The sequence below is a fragment of the Talpa europaea genome, assembly GCF_964194135.1.
Source record: "Talpa europaea genome assembly, chromosome: 4".
NCBI lineage: Eukaryota > Metazoa > Chordata > Mammalia > Eulipotyphla > Talpidae > Talpa > Talpa europaea.
Window position 1 is genome coordinate 25087674 of NC_140070.1, and position 13592 is coordinate 25101265.

The window sequence follows — 13592 nt, forward strand, 5'->3', positions numbered from 1 at the left end:
ATGTAAAATTAAAAACTGTAATAAGTTGTTTCTACACTAAAAAGAAAATGCCACAAGTGTTTGTTCCTTTTTTTTAATCTATGCAAATTTCTAATTATTGCTTAGTCAAAAAACATCATGGTATTATTAGTCATTGATTTCTAAGCTGATAAAGGATGTCACCATTGGTGCAAGATATAAAAGTCACCTTTGACATTGTTCAAAGTTCAGAAGGGTGAGTTTAAAACTTTGCTTAATGATCGTGCAGCTATTATTTACTTTGAACTGCTGAAGGAACCCTATGTGAGTATTCAATAGAGTGTTGTCTAATTTTGCTTGGATCTTCAAAATAAATATAGCCAAAAAAAAAAAAAAAAAGACACAAAAAGTTGTGACCAGGAACTGCCAAATTCATCTGGCTGTCTATTCTGTTTTCAGAATAAATTTTTCACTTTCAATAAAATTTTTATTTCTAATTTAAGATAGATTAGTCTTTTACTTTTGTGTAGCCATAAATATTTGGAAAACTGTGTATATATTTGCTATTCTGCTTATATCTTTATTAATTTGTTGTTTTTAGTACTTAATTCATTTTTTTGGGCAGATTTTAGGTGATGGGCAGATCAGAAAGTCAGATGGATATAACTGATATCAACACTCCAAAGCCAAGGAAGAAACAGAGATGGACACCATTGGAGATCAGTCTCTCTGTCCTTGTCCTGCTCCTTACCATCATCGCAGTGACCATGATTGCACTCTATGCAACCTATGATGGTGAGTTCCCCAACCTTGTACACACACGTAAATGTAGAAAGAAGTACCAGTCTTCATCCTATGCTTTTTCCATCTACCCAATGAATATGTTAAGAACACAATGATATAAAGATTCATTTATAGGATGCAATATGTCAAAATGTCAAAAGAATTAACTTTGACTAAAGTACAAATCTTTTATGTTTGAGCTAAGTTATTAATTGCCAAGTATATTCAGTGCAATCGTGTTATTTTACGAGAATTTAAATGTATAATTTTACTTAACTAAAGTATACACCATTTTATGGCCAACTTCAATTAGTCAACTTTTGTGGTGTCATTGAAATTCTAAAGAGCTTCATAGGAATTTAAGAGGTCTAATTGGAGTCTTAGAAGATTTTCATAATAAGGATTAGAAAGGATTGGTTCTTAATTGGGAGGAAAAGTGATTACTGTTCTAAAACAAATGATTCTTTCAATTTAGTCAACCTAGGACTTAGGGGGTAAGGATGATAAATAAATAGATTATTTTGTTTAGAGTAAAAATTTTAAATTTAGGATTTGCTTATTTTGTTCTCTCTATTTTTTTTCTAATTACTGAAAGCATATGTATTATCCAGGTTTTAGTTCTCACTTTAAGGAATTGATTATTTAATTGGCAGTTTTTAAAAGCATACAAGATAGGAAGAAATTAGAAAACATGTATTGCAAATATTTATTCATATACCCTCTTTTTTCTAGATGGTATTTGCAAGTCATCAGACTGCATAAAATCAGGTAAGAAGATTTTTGAATTTAATAGTGTTATGATTGATGTGTAACATTCAAAAATCAAATGCTAATAAATGTATCTCTACATTTGTTTTGTTCATGCTTTTATGCATTATAGATCACTTATTAACAGACAAGGAAAACAAAACGTATTTAGGTAGTAGATTAACTTGTTTATTCTACAAAAGAACTTGTTCTTTAGCCCCGGAATATATGGTAGAGCAATAGAGAAATCTATCTCTAGCTTTATGGATATTGCCATGTAATTAGAGAAAGAAAATCAATATGTATGAAATGATGAGCATCATATCATTAAGCATTACATTTCTCAATGTAATCATTAGAGGACTAAAAACTTTAAAAGGGAGTGTGTAGTCATTTAAAGCAAGTTGGAGAAGTTAAGACTTGGGACTGAAGCAGAGCTAGGGTTTGGAAGTAGAGCTAATAAAGAGATGTTTCTCCAAACAAGGAGAAAGAGCAACAAGAATAAATCATGTGAGAATTAGAAATATAAGCTTGATAGATTGGAGCACATTAGGAAGAGTCTTGAAAATCCATTTTCAGCCTCCATTTTGTAATAAAGGAGAAATGGATATTTCCTTAACAAAACACTTAATAAGGCAAAACTTGAAAGATGACCCAGCGAACGCTAAGCTGGGCATTGAGTGAGAAGCGACAAGCCAGTGAGGGTGGCCAGGCCGAGGCTGCTGCTGTAATCCAGGTGTGACAAAGAAGACTGGCCAGTGGTGGGACGGAAAAACAGATGGTGTGAAGGAAAAATTGAATGGTGCAGTTAAACTCATTTGTCAAATGGAAGGATATGAATAATTTGAAAAATAATGCCAAGTTTTAAAACCTAAGGGATTCAGAATGGCAGCAGCAACACAGATTGTTTTAGGGAGAGATGTGATGTTTGTTTCAGGGACAGATGTGATAATGTGAATTTGGAAATGCTGGATCTAAGCCAGAGGTAACAACCAAGTGAGAAGAGACAGCGGAATAGAAGTGTAAGAAGATCAGGATGGGGTGGATTTAGGATCTGTCACCAGAGGGTATAGCTGAAGCCCTCAGGAATATTTGAGTTCCCGAAAGGAGAACGGGGCTGTCTTTAAGAGGACATTAGAGTAGAAGGCAGACTGTTTAGAGACGGGACCAGAAAAGTGTATGAAAGTGCTACGGTGGCTGCGGATAGACTCATAGTGCTGAAACTTAGCCCCTTGCACCACCAGGGAGACCCCAGCACCAGTTATTTTCTGCTCAACATACTGACATGCATTGCCCATCTACTAGCTTTGCCAGAAACAAAAGAAGAGACTATTTTGCAGGGAAATGACTCTACAGGTACCTTGGCTGGGAGATGGCAGGGGCCCCGTACCTGAGTTGGGAGACGTTGTCAGAGTTACCATTTGCTCTTTCCCAAAACCTTCTCTTCTTTTCGCTCTACCAGTTGCCCTATGATATGCTCACACCTATCCTGTTTTGAAAATCTCCCACTTATCTCTAATTATCTCCAAGTTTCTTGGTTCTTAAAACACTTGACTTGTCTCTTAAGTCTCCTAATCTACATGCTGTCTTACATGCTATCTTCTCCAACTCTTTCTTTTTTTCTTGAATTTTATCTTTAAAGAAACCGGGTCCTTTGTTTAGGTTGGCACAGAGTTCTGGGCAAGATCCTTTAATGGTACCCACCCCAATAGGTAATGTGGTATTTGAAATCTGGCAGTTTTAATTTTTAGGGCTATGGCTTTGGCTTTTTATAGTGTTTGGCAGGTCTCAGCTCATTAAAGTGTATTTAACCTGTATCCTTTAATTGTAGCTTAGAAATCAGACCAAATGTAAAACACTTTGCAAAAATACTGTTGGCAGAGAAATTATATAATAGAAATAGCTTCAGTGGTAAACAAGGTGGCTGAATAGCTCTGTGTTTTCCTTCATTTTGCTTTGTTGACTCACAAGCCATTAGAAGACTTTCCTATTCATACTTCCTATTCATACTATTCTTCTTAGGGGGGGAAAATGAAGGAAACTCACCCTTATGGATACAGTCTCCACTTCCATACAGACACATCCAATCTGCTGCTGATTAGGAAATCTTTTCTGCCGCAGAAAACACAGCTATCACTTTCACAAGTTGTTGCAAATTAAGAAAACTAGGGGAGATCTTGGGCAGAAATAAATAATAAAGAAAGGGAGAGTGAAAAAAAGTGGAGTAGATGGAAAGGAAAAGAAAAGAAAAATGGAAAAAAATGATGTTTAAACAAAATAAAGTCATCTTCCAGCAATTCTATATAGATTATAGAATTAAACCCAAGCACAGAAAGTCATTAGAATTGGGAAAGTAGGTTTTGATACCCAATGTACTTGCTTTATTTTTTTTAAAGGGCAACTTTAATTATTTTTATTTATTTTTTTGCTCAGAAGAACTGATGTGTAGGCCAAAGGTATGAGGAGGGGTTGTGAAAGGATTCACCAGAGACAGAGTGGGGAGCACAAAATGTGGACTGACTGAAATACTCTGCTGAGGGGAGTGGTGAGCGAGACAGTAGAGGTCTGCTGTGCCATATGTGGGTTAGTTCCCTGGCCAGGGACCGAACTTGACCCATAGTGCTGATATCCCTAGGCCACCAGGGAGGCCCCCAAGGTACTTACTTTAAGTGAAAGTTGGTTCTAACTTAAAATCTTTCTCTCCAGTGGAAGGAAATGTCACAGCAAGTGTTCTTTTCTCTTTGATCCTTTGAAGTCATAGATAGAAGTCAATTCATACCAACACAAAAATATTGCAGATGACTGTGTGTATTTTGAGATCTGTTTGGTGTTACTATTTTACATCAGAGCAACTATACACTTAAATATTTGTAATATGCATAAGAGATGTTTATAATACATACTTTAAATCAACTATTAACTTTGAAAGGAAATGCATCAGTGTGAACAATTACACCAGACCTAAAATAAAACAAAGATGACTTAACAAATAACAAGTCAAGGCAGTGCTCAAAACCCTATTATTAAAATATGAGTAATATTATTCCTCTCTTATTTACCACCTAAGATTGTCAAAAACATGGAGTTATAACACTTGTATATGATTTTGCAAACCTCTCTGTGCAAATCTGAATCCTAAAACAGACTTCCATTGCATTGCAACCTTTTGAACTCAGAAGATTTTGAGGAATCATAGCTTCAAATCAGGGTTTCTGAACTTCGTGTCAGTGTTGACATCTTAGGCTGGACAATTCTTTGCTGTGGGGAGGGAGCTGTCCTATGCATTCTGAAATAGTTAGCAGTATCTGTGTCCCTCAGGTACCTTGTAGCACTCCGTATCCAATTATGACAACCTATCAGTGTCTCCATTGATAAATATCCTCTGGAATCCATCGAGTATTTAATAACTGTATACCTGTATATACAGTTTATGAGAATGATTACCTGCCTCCTGCTAGAACTTGGAGCTAAGAGACATAAGATGGTGCACAGAAAGCTGAAATCATTAAATCCAGACTGAGAAGGAGAATAAATAGCTCTTAGAGCCAGAATCAGGCTACTTTATCAAGAACAATGAGCAACTTCATTAGTGATTTTAGCAAACTCAACATGAAATTGAGGGGGTTACAGAAGCATATATTACCAGTGTGTGCCTAGATTCTCTAAGGGTTCAGAAGCTAAGTTGAGGTGCATGAGTGGTACAGTTCACAAGACAGTGCAAAACCTATATAGTCGTGAAGGTTGTACACTGCACAATTATGACATCTTTAATAGGCGCATGGAACCCTGATAAAACCTCTCAGAACTATCCATTTTCTATACTTTCTTTTTCTTTTTAAAAAAGATTTATTTATTTTTGTGTAGAAGAGCTGGGGTATAGACCCGAGGTGTGGGGGTGAGAGGATTCACCAGAGACTGAGTGGGGAGCAAAACAGGTAGATTTTACTAAAATATACTGTTAAGGGGAACAGCAGGTGAGACAGAAGTCTGCTGTGCCAAATGTGGGTTAGCTCCCTGGCCCGGGATGGAACTCAAGCAGTGGTCCATTGCTGTAATAGCGCTGAGACTTAACCCTTAGGCCACCAGGGAGGCCCCCATTTCCTTTACTTTCAGTCTCTACTCACTAAGCAAACTTTCAGTGAGTAGTTAATTATTAATACAAAAAACAGAGGCATTCTGTTTACTTAAAATATATGTTCAGCATGGTGGGATACTATATTCACATTTTGATTTGTTATCAATTTTGTCTGACTTGAGATATGACTCTTGAAATAAATGAAACTTCCAAATGTCTGGTCATTTCTGCAAAAGCCAGATCCTAGTCATACTCTATGTGAAGTATCACCTGCCCACCTTTTTCTGGCAGCAACTGGGAAACTGTCTCACTGTCTCTCATTCTCAGCAGGTGAACACCTAGAAATCTCCTTGAAGAGAAATAGCTCAACTAGATAAGAACAGAAAGGACTGGACACTATTTTCTGAATATTGCCAGCCCAGAGCAACTACCTTTCAGATTAGAGATGAGGCTATTTCATTATATAATTAAGTTTTAAAAAATCCTTAAGGTAGTAAGAGTGCAGCAGGTATCTTAGCGGAAAGAAGGCTGAGACACACCTCTTTAATTTAAATGTGGGATGTGGCAATTTGCTTTGGGCAGCTTCCCTGACACAGTTCTCCTGACAAATGTGTAGCAATGCTTACTTTAAAAATTCTCCAGTTAAAATTAGCATCTGTCAATCAAATCCTTTCTCAGAAAGGGAGCCAATTATGTGATACACACATACATGTATATCATTTTTCTTACCTTCCAGTTTGAATTTTAAGTTAAAATTTGAGCACTGTTTTTAATTTTGAGCATTCAACTGTTAGTGTACTATCATTTTTATTTTTATTTTTAAAGATTTTATTTTATTTATATAAGAACCGGGGTACAGGGCCTTCCCTGGTGGTGCAGCGGTTGAGTGCTGGGCTGCGAAGCTGCCTGCAGCCTCTCCAGCGCCGGTTCGATCCCCGGCCACCAGTGAGGGTTCCACATGGCACGCAGACCTCTCCTGCCGCCCACTGCTCCCCTCAGCAGTGTGTTTTGTAAGTCTGCCTGTTCTGTTCCCTGCTCTGGCTCTGGTGGATTCTCTCACCCTCCTGTGCTTCTGACTGTACCCAGTGCTTGTGTAAATAAATAAATAAATAAATAAATCTTAAAAAAAAAAAAGACATTAAAAAAAAAAGAACCAGTGTACAGGCCAGATGCGCGGGAGGGTGAGAGGATTCGCCAGAGACAGGGCGGGGAACAGAACAGGCAGACCAATGAAATACACTGTTGAGGGGAGCAGGGGAAGAGACAGGAGAGGTCTGCTTGCCATCTGGGTTGCTCCGCGGCCGGTGGGGATCGAACCGGCACTGCAGAGGCTGCGGACAACTTCACAGCACTGGGCTAAACCTCCTGCACCAGCAGGGAGGCCCTATCATATTTTTAAAGCATGGTCAAAGTACAGAAAACATCGATAAGCTGACTTAAGTAGTTAAAGGGAAAGAAAATGAGCAATGTTTGAAAAAATTATTTGGAATTTAACAGTTTGTTTTACAGCTGCAAAAAGTGCCTGCATGTAAAGGACAGTGAATGGAAACTAGCTCAGGGTGGAATGAGGACCCCAGCTTTACACACAATGTTGTAGAGTGACAACTATGGGGAGGGACCTTTAGTGGGAATGTCTTACTCTACCCTACTCCCCATCAAATCCATGAGGTGGTCAGGTGCTTTGTAAATATGCCATTGATATAATATGAAACTCAAGTTCATAAAAATTCTTAGATTACTTAGGGGAAATTGAAAAATGGGGACTTAAAAAGATTCTACAGGGAAATTTGCACAAGTCCTTGAATCCTGAAAAATATTGTTCTCTGACACCATTCTGAAAAGAAGATATCTTGTGGGGTGATGGGAGGGTTGGAGTGGGGAGGCTGATGGGCCTGGTTTAGATCCACTTTAAGACTGACTGAAAACTGGAATAAATTCACTCTGTTCAAAACACCCCTTACCTGCCTGAAGAGAGAGGCAGCGCTAAGGGTTGGTGAGGATGTGGAAAAACTGGAGCCCCTATACCCTGCTGGTGGGAATGTAAAATATTTCGGTGTAGCACAGCTCAAAATGTGAAAACTTTGAAAAGGAGTGGCAATTTTTATGAGAAGTTACCCACATGTTTTCCACACAATCCAACAATTCCATTCCTAGGTGTTTTTACTTCAGATAAATGAAAACATATTTTTTCACAAAGGCTTTCAATATGACTGTTTACGTCATGACTATTTGTAATACCCCAAATGTGGATGTGACCTAAATGTCTAACAAAAGGTGAGTAGGCAAAGGGTGAAGTAGCTGTCAGTGGGATTACTACATCACAATGACATGAACCCATGATGATACATACAAGAATATGGGTCAACTTCAAGAACATTATGAAGTGAAATTTACCAGACACAAAAGACTCCATATTATATCACTTATTCATATGACATTTCCAGAAAAGGTCAAACAATAAAAGCCGAAAAAAAATAGCTGCTGCCTGGGGCTGGGATGGCTTCTTATGGACTGAAAGAAACTTCCTGAAATAATGACAGTATTCTCAAGTTCCATTGTGGTCATGGTTGCATGGCTTTATAAGTTTATGTAAAATCATTAGGTGAATTTTGTGGCCTGCAAATTATAACTCAATAAGGTGGTTAAAAAGCAAAATAAACCCTCCTTCATTTCTTTTTCCCATCTCTCCAATGTCCATTTATAAGTAAATTTCTTATACTTTGATCTTATGCTGGCTATTAAATGTTGAGCCCATTGATTCCCATTTTCACCATTTAAAATGATTATGTGTACTTTACACTGCCTGTCAAATCTTTGCTCAATAAATTAACTCAAACTTCTCAGTTTGAGTGAGCACCTATTATTTGACTATGTTAGGATTATATTGATGAAAAGTCTGTGGAAATTGTAAATCAACCAGGGAGTTGAAAATCTTTCAGAATTAGACCTTGGGAGCATTGTTGGCATGCCCCAGGCAGTTTCACCTTCAGAGGATGTCACAGATGGATGTGGTCCAGTGGGGTTAGGCAGACCAGCATATCTGAGTCACAGCCAGACCACTGGGTCTGCCACAGAGTGGTTATCAGAGATAATCCTGCTTCTGGAAAAAAGTGTTGGCTTTTCATACAGATTCTGTGAAATGTTTCCCTGTTCATCTTTTGCCTACTAGAAAGTAATGAGTAAAATTTGTTTTTAATCCATAATTATAAAATCTCTTTGCATGCATTTGATTTATTAGCATTATTCCTGTCCTTTTTCTTTCTATTTTTTTTAAAGATTTATTTATGTATACAAGAACTAGGGTATAGGCCAGAGGTGTGGGGGCAGTGAGAGGATTCACCAGAGACAGAGTGGGGAGCAGAACAGGCAGAATGACTGAAATATACTGCTGAGGGGAGCAGCAGGCCAGACAGGAGAAGCCATGTGGGTAGCTCCCTGGCCGGGGATCGAACTCATGCTGCAGTGGCTGCGGATAGCTTCATAGGTTGCGTCTTAACCCCTGTGCCACCAGGGAGGCCCTCTTGTCCTTTTTCTTTCACACTGAGTGTATATGAGTTTATTTTATTTTATGCATCCCTATAAAGCAACTCTGCATTCTTTTAGGAATTATGAACTATATAGGAACGTATAACTAGGGAGAATGTTGATTAATGGTTGGATGAATAGAATATAGATAAATGCCATATGTGCAGTAGAAAGTCTGTTAAATAGTAAACTTTGTTGCAAAGATATGCAAGTATTATGAATAATTAAGTCACACTCTTTTAAAAGATTACTTCTTCTTCTTCCAGTAAGCCCACTTAGCATGGGAGAACTAAGATGTAGGTTTTGGCCACATCCTGTGTTGCTAGTATATGATCCTAATTAAGTCAGCTAAGCTTTCTGCATTTCATTTTCATTATCTACAAAATTGGAATTAAAAGGGTCTCATTTTACAGAGAAACAGCAAAAAACCCATTTCATGTTACACATCCATCAGGGAGATGCACCATAAGTGTAATGCATGGATCTAGTCCACTTCTTTCATGAAAGTTACAAATGCACTATTTAAACCTGTTTATTGAGAATCAAAAAGTAGTCTTTTTTTTTAAGAGAAAGTTGTGGAAAAGAGACGAGAGAAAGAGAGGTACATTTAAATATTCTCCAGTAAAATTGCATCATCTTTTGTTAACATTTTCTTTGTTGTTCTCTATCTTAGCAAAGGCAGCAGCAACAGTTCAGCCTGTGAATCAGTTAAAATGAGCATAATTAGAAATGGGCACTTGGATCCATGTTTCCTGTAAAGCAAAACTACCTGCAGGCTCACCTTGATTTGAACACAAAGCTGTTCAGTTCCCCCCCAGCACACCCTCGGTGTTGTCTCTTTCCTCCCCACTGATAAATCCCTAACAGTAAATAAGGCAGAGGCCATAGCAAGAGCAGAATGGCTAGATCCTTGCTATTCAAAGTGCAGTTCATGGATAAGTAGCAGCAACAGCAGCAATAGCAGCTTGGATCTTGCAAATTTGCAAATTCTTAGACCTCAGACCTATTGGATTTGCAGTCACATTTTTAGTAAAGTCCCCAGGAGAGTGGTGTGCACGATGACATTTGAAGCATTGAATAATAGTAGAATAGTGGTTCTCAGCTATCGATTATTAGGATAATTGGTCGACCCATGCTAGACTTTCTCTCCTCCCTGCAACACAAATTTCTTACTCTTTCAGGGGATTGGTCTCTGTTAGAACAGTGTTAGGAGGAAAAGCAATTTAATAAATTGATGTTAAGGTTATAGGGATATCCTGGAGATTGGCATTTTAAGAAGAAGGCATATATTAACCAACTGACTGCTCTTAACAGGTGCAATTTCAGACTCAGTATTCAGTAAAATCTAAGCCAGAGTAGGTAGGATGGTGGGTCTGGTTTTCTGCAAATAATGAATGAGCTGAACCAATACCTCCTGAACTTTCCCAGTATAATAAGTGTATGATTGTTTTCACTCAGACATCAGGACAGCTTTCCCTTATCCATCTACTCATTCATCTGTTCTTTCATTCATTTTTTTCTATAGTCACTAATCCAAATTCCATAATCAAACACTGAGCACCTTCTCAATGTTGAGTACTTTTCTAGGTATAGGGATATGAACTGAGATACCCTGTGCCCTCAGGAAAGTGATGGTCTGGTCAGCGTAATAGACCATTGAACAAATTACCAGATGGCTTGGATACATGCTATGACCCCAGTAAGCAGAGAGTGCTAAGGGCACTCTGAGAAAGGAATACTTAAACCACGTCAATCATGGGAATAGGCTCAGTGACCGTAACAGGACCAGGAAAGCATTCCCAACAGGAAATTTCACCCATTGAATCTGGAGGGATATCAGACTTGTGGAGCAGAAGACAGCGTGTACATAAGTGGATGAAAATGCAAATGAGGGGCCTCCCCTGGTGGCACAGGCAGTTGAGTGCCGCACTGTGAAGCTGTCCGCAGCCTCTGCAGCACCAGTTCGATCCCGGCTGGCCGGCAAGGGTCCCCATGGCACTGCAGACCTCTCCTGTCGTGCCTGCTGCTCCCCTCAGCAGTGTATTTCGTCAGTCTGCCTGTTCTGTCCCCCACTCTGTCTCTGGTGAATCCTCTCACTCTCCCATGCTCTGGCCTGTATCCCAGTTCTTGTATAAAATAAATAAATAAATCTTTTAAAAAAATGCAAGTGAGGACTTGATGACCTTAAAATCTGCAAGTGGTTGATAATGCTGGATGGTAACATGGGAAGCACCAGGACACAAAGCATGATGCTGGATAAGTAAACAGACTCAAGTTTGTATGCTATGTGGGTTGTCTATAGGAATGAATAGTATGTTACAGGAAGCCTCTAAAGGACTTTAAGCAAAGGTGTGTCATTCTCAACCTTGCCTGCTGTCTAGCCCAGACAGGAAAGTGAAGGCAAAGATTTATTCATCCAAGAGAATAATATCAGGTGGGACAGAGAGCTTGAAAGATTTGAGAATGGAAAGAATAGCTCTAGGGCTGAGTCATAGAGGGTATGTATGAGGAAGAGAAAGGGGAATTTTGAACAGTGGCACAGGAGATATCCAAGATTTGAATCTTGTAGTCCAAGTTAATGTGTTTGGACCTTCCATTAATCATATGTGGAAGTTACAGAAGAAAAGATTTTAAATGAAGCGTGACTTGATCATAATGTTGAGAAGGATCGTGACTATGACTAAAGCATAACTGTAGGCAGGAAATTGCGATATTGCCCACTTACCTGGATGAGAACTAGTGGTTGCTGTGTTTAAATGGTAATAGGATGGAGAAAATGGATGGATTTGAGAAATAATTAGGAGGTAGGGTTTTTAAGTTAATGTATTTATATACATATGTGAGGTAATGAAAGTAATGGTATAATTCAAATTTCTGGCTTGGGAAGCTGGGTAATAAGTCTTGGCATTCCTGAGCCAGGGAACACATAAGAAGAACTGGCTTCAATGCAGTTCTTCAATGAAGAACTGGGGACAATGCAGTGAAAAATATTTGTGATTCTGGTGAGTTTTCCATGTAGAGAGGCTCAGAGAAGTTAGGGTTAGAAATAAGGATTAAACTCATTAGCATATGATATGGAGCATGTGGTTTAAATTTCCAAAAGAGATTGAGAAGGAACAGTCGAGGAGTAAAAGAAAAATCAGTTAAGTGTGAAATCACCAAAGTGAAAGAAAGAAAATGTTCAAATGTTAGTAAAATGAGAGATTGATGTTGCACTTAGATGCAGCTGAGAGTTTGGGTAAAATAAGAAATGAAAGCAGAGGGGAAGAGGTTCAACATTCAGGTGGAAGGTGGGGAAATTGCTGGATCTTGCTCCTGGGGACATATGATTGGATATATTCAGAGAAGGGCATGCTCTTAACCAAGAAAAGTATGCTTCCTCTCTTATCAGGGGGGATAGGGACAGCGACAGTTTGGAAGCAATTATGTTTGGAGACTGGGAAGAATAGTAAGTAAGTCATTTAGTTGCTTCAACTTTCTTTGTGAAGCAAGAGACAAAATATGCCCCTGGAATTTTACTTGTAGAGAAAGTAAGTAAGGGAAATATTGAAGGCAGAGTGGGTGCGAAGCAAGGAGAAGGGAAGGTTAACCAGGCCATCTAGAAAGATCGTGCACAGAATTGATGACCCTATTGAAGTTGATGGCCATAATTTGAAATGGTATCAAATTAAGCAGTTGTAGGATTTTCCCCAGCCTCACTGATATTATCTTCAACAGATATTAATTGACTACTGCTCTAGGTGCTGCAGATGCAAACGTCAATAAAATGAACTCCCTGCTTTCAAGAAAATTACAATAAAATAGAGAGATAATAAACAAATTAATCCATAAACATATAAAACACATTATTAAATATATTAGCATAGACTAGGGAAGGAAAAGAAAGGCACATGGAGAGATTCAGGGTTGGTTCATTGCAGAATCATGGGAATGAAATACTTTGGTGAGATGATGGTTTAAATGAGATGATGGATAAAAGATAAAAGAAAGCAAAGGAAAAATAGTGTGGGCATGAATGAAATAAGAGTTCTCCATGAAATTGAAGAGCAGGAAATAAAGAAATCAAACAACCTCTGAGAATCAATGTTGTAGAGTACTTTATTCTAGTCAAAGAGTTTAGACGTAGAAGTGTGTTGAGTGATATCAACACCAGGAAGTTTCCATGAAAATGCAGGTACCCATGTGGAGTGGGGATGAAGTGACAGTCATAAGAGTTCAGGTTGAGAGATTCTTCCCTACAGAGTACCAGAGATGGTATATATAGACCCTGAATTTACCTGGCAAGATGGTAGAACTTTCATGGAAGGGAAAGCTGTGAGTGACTTGTCAGAGTTTTTAGTAAACAGAGATGAATGCCTAGGAAGTCAGTAGCTGACAGAGTGAAGGTGTGGAGGCTGGAGTGGTCAACTGGCAGAAGCCTGAACCAGCACAATGGAGAGGAATGGTTTGGATACTACCTGAGGTGATACTGGCCAGCTTTGACTTCAGTGTTGTGGAGTTATAT

General features: G+C 38.5%; 1 protein-coding gene across 1 annotated transcript in view; it reads left to right on the forward strand.

Moving 5' to 3' along the window:
* Positions 1–593: 593 nt before the first annotated feature.
* The window catches only part of MME (membrane metalloendopeptidase), a gene marked incomplete at its 5' end in the record, with an annotated part of 91520 nt that continues 78521 nt past the window's right edge, over positions 594–13592 (forward strand). The window contains 2 exons of the mRNA XM_084231244.1: positions 594–753; positions 1474–1509. Coding sequence (XP_084087370.1) covers positions 594–753; positions 1474–1509 — 196 coding nt within the window. The remainder of the gene's footprint in view (positions 754–1473; positions 1510–13592) is intronic.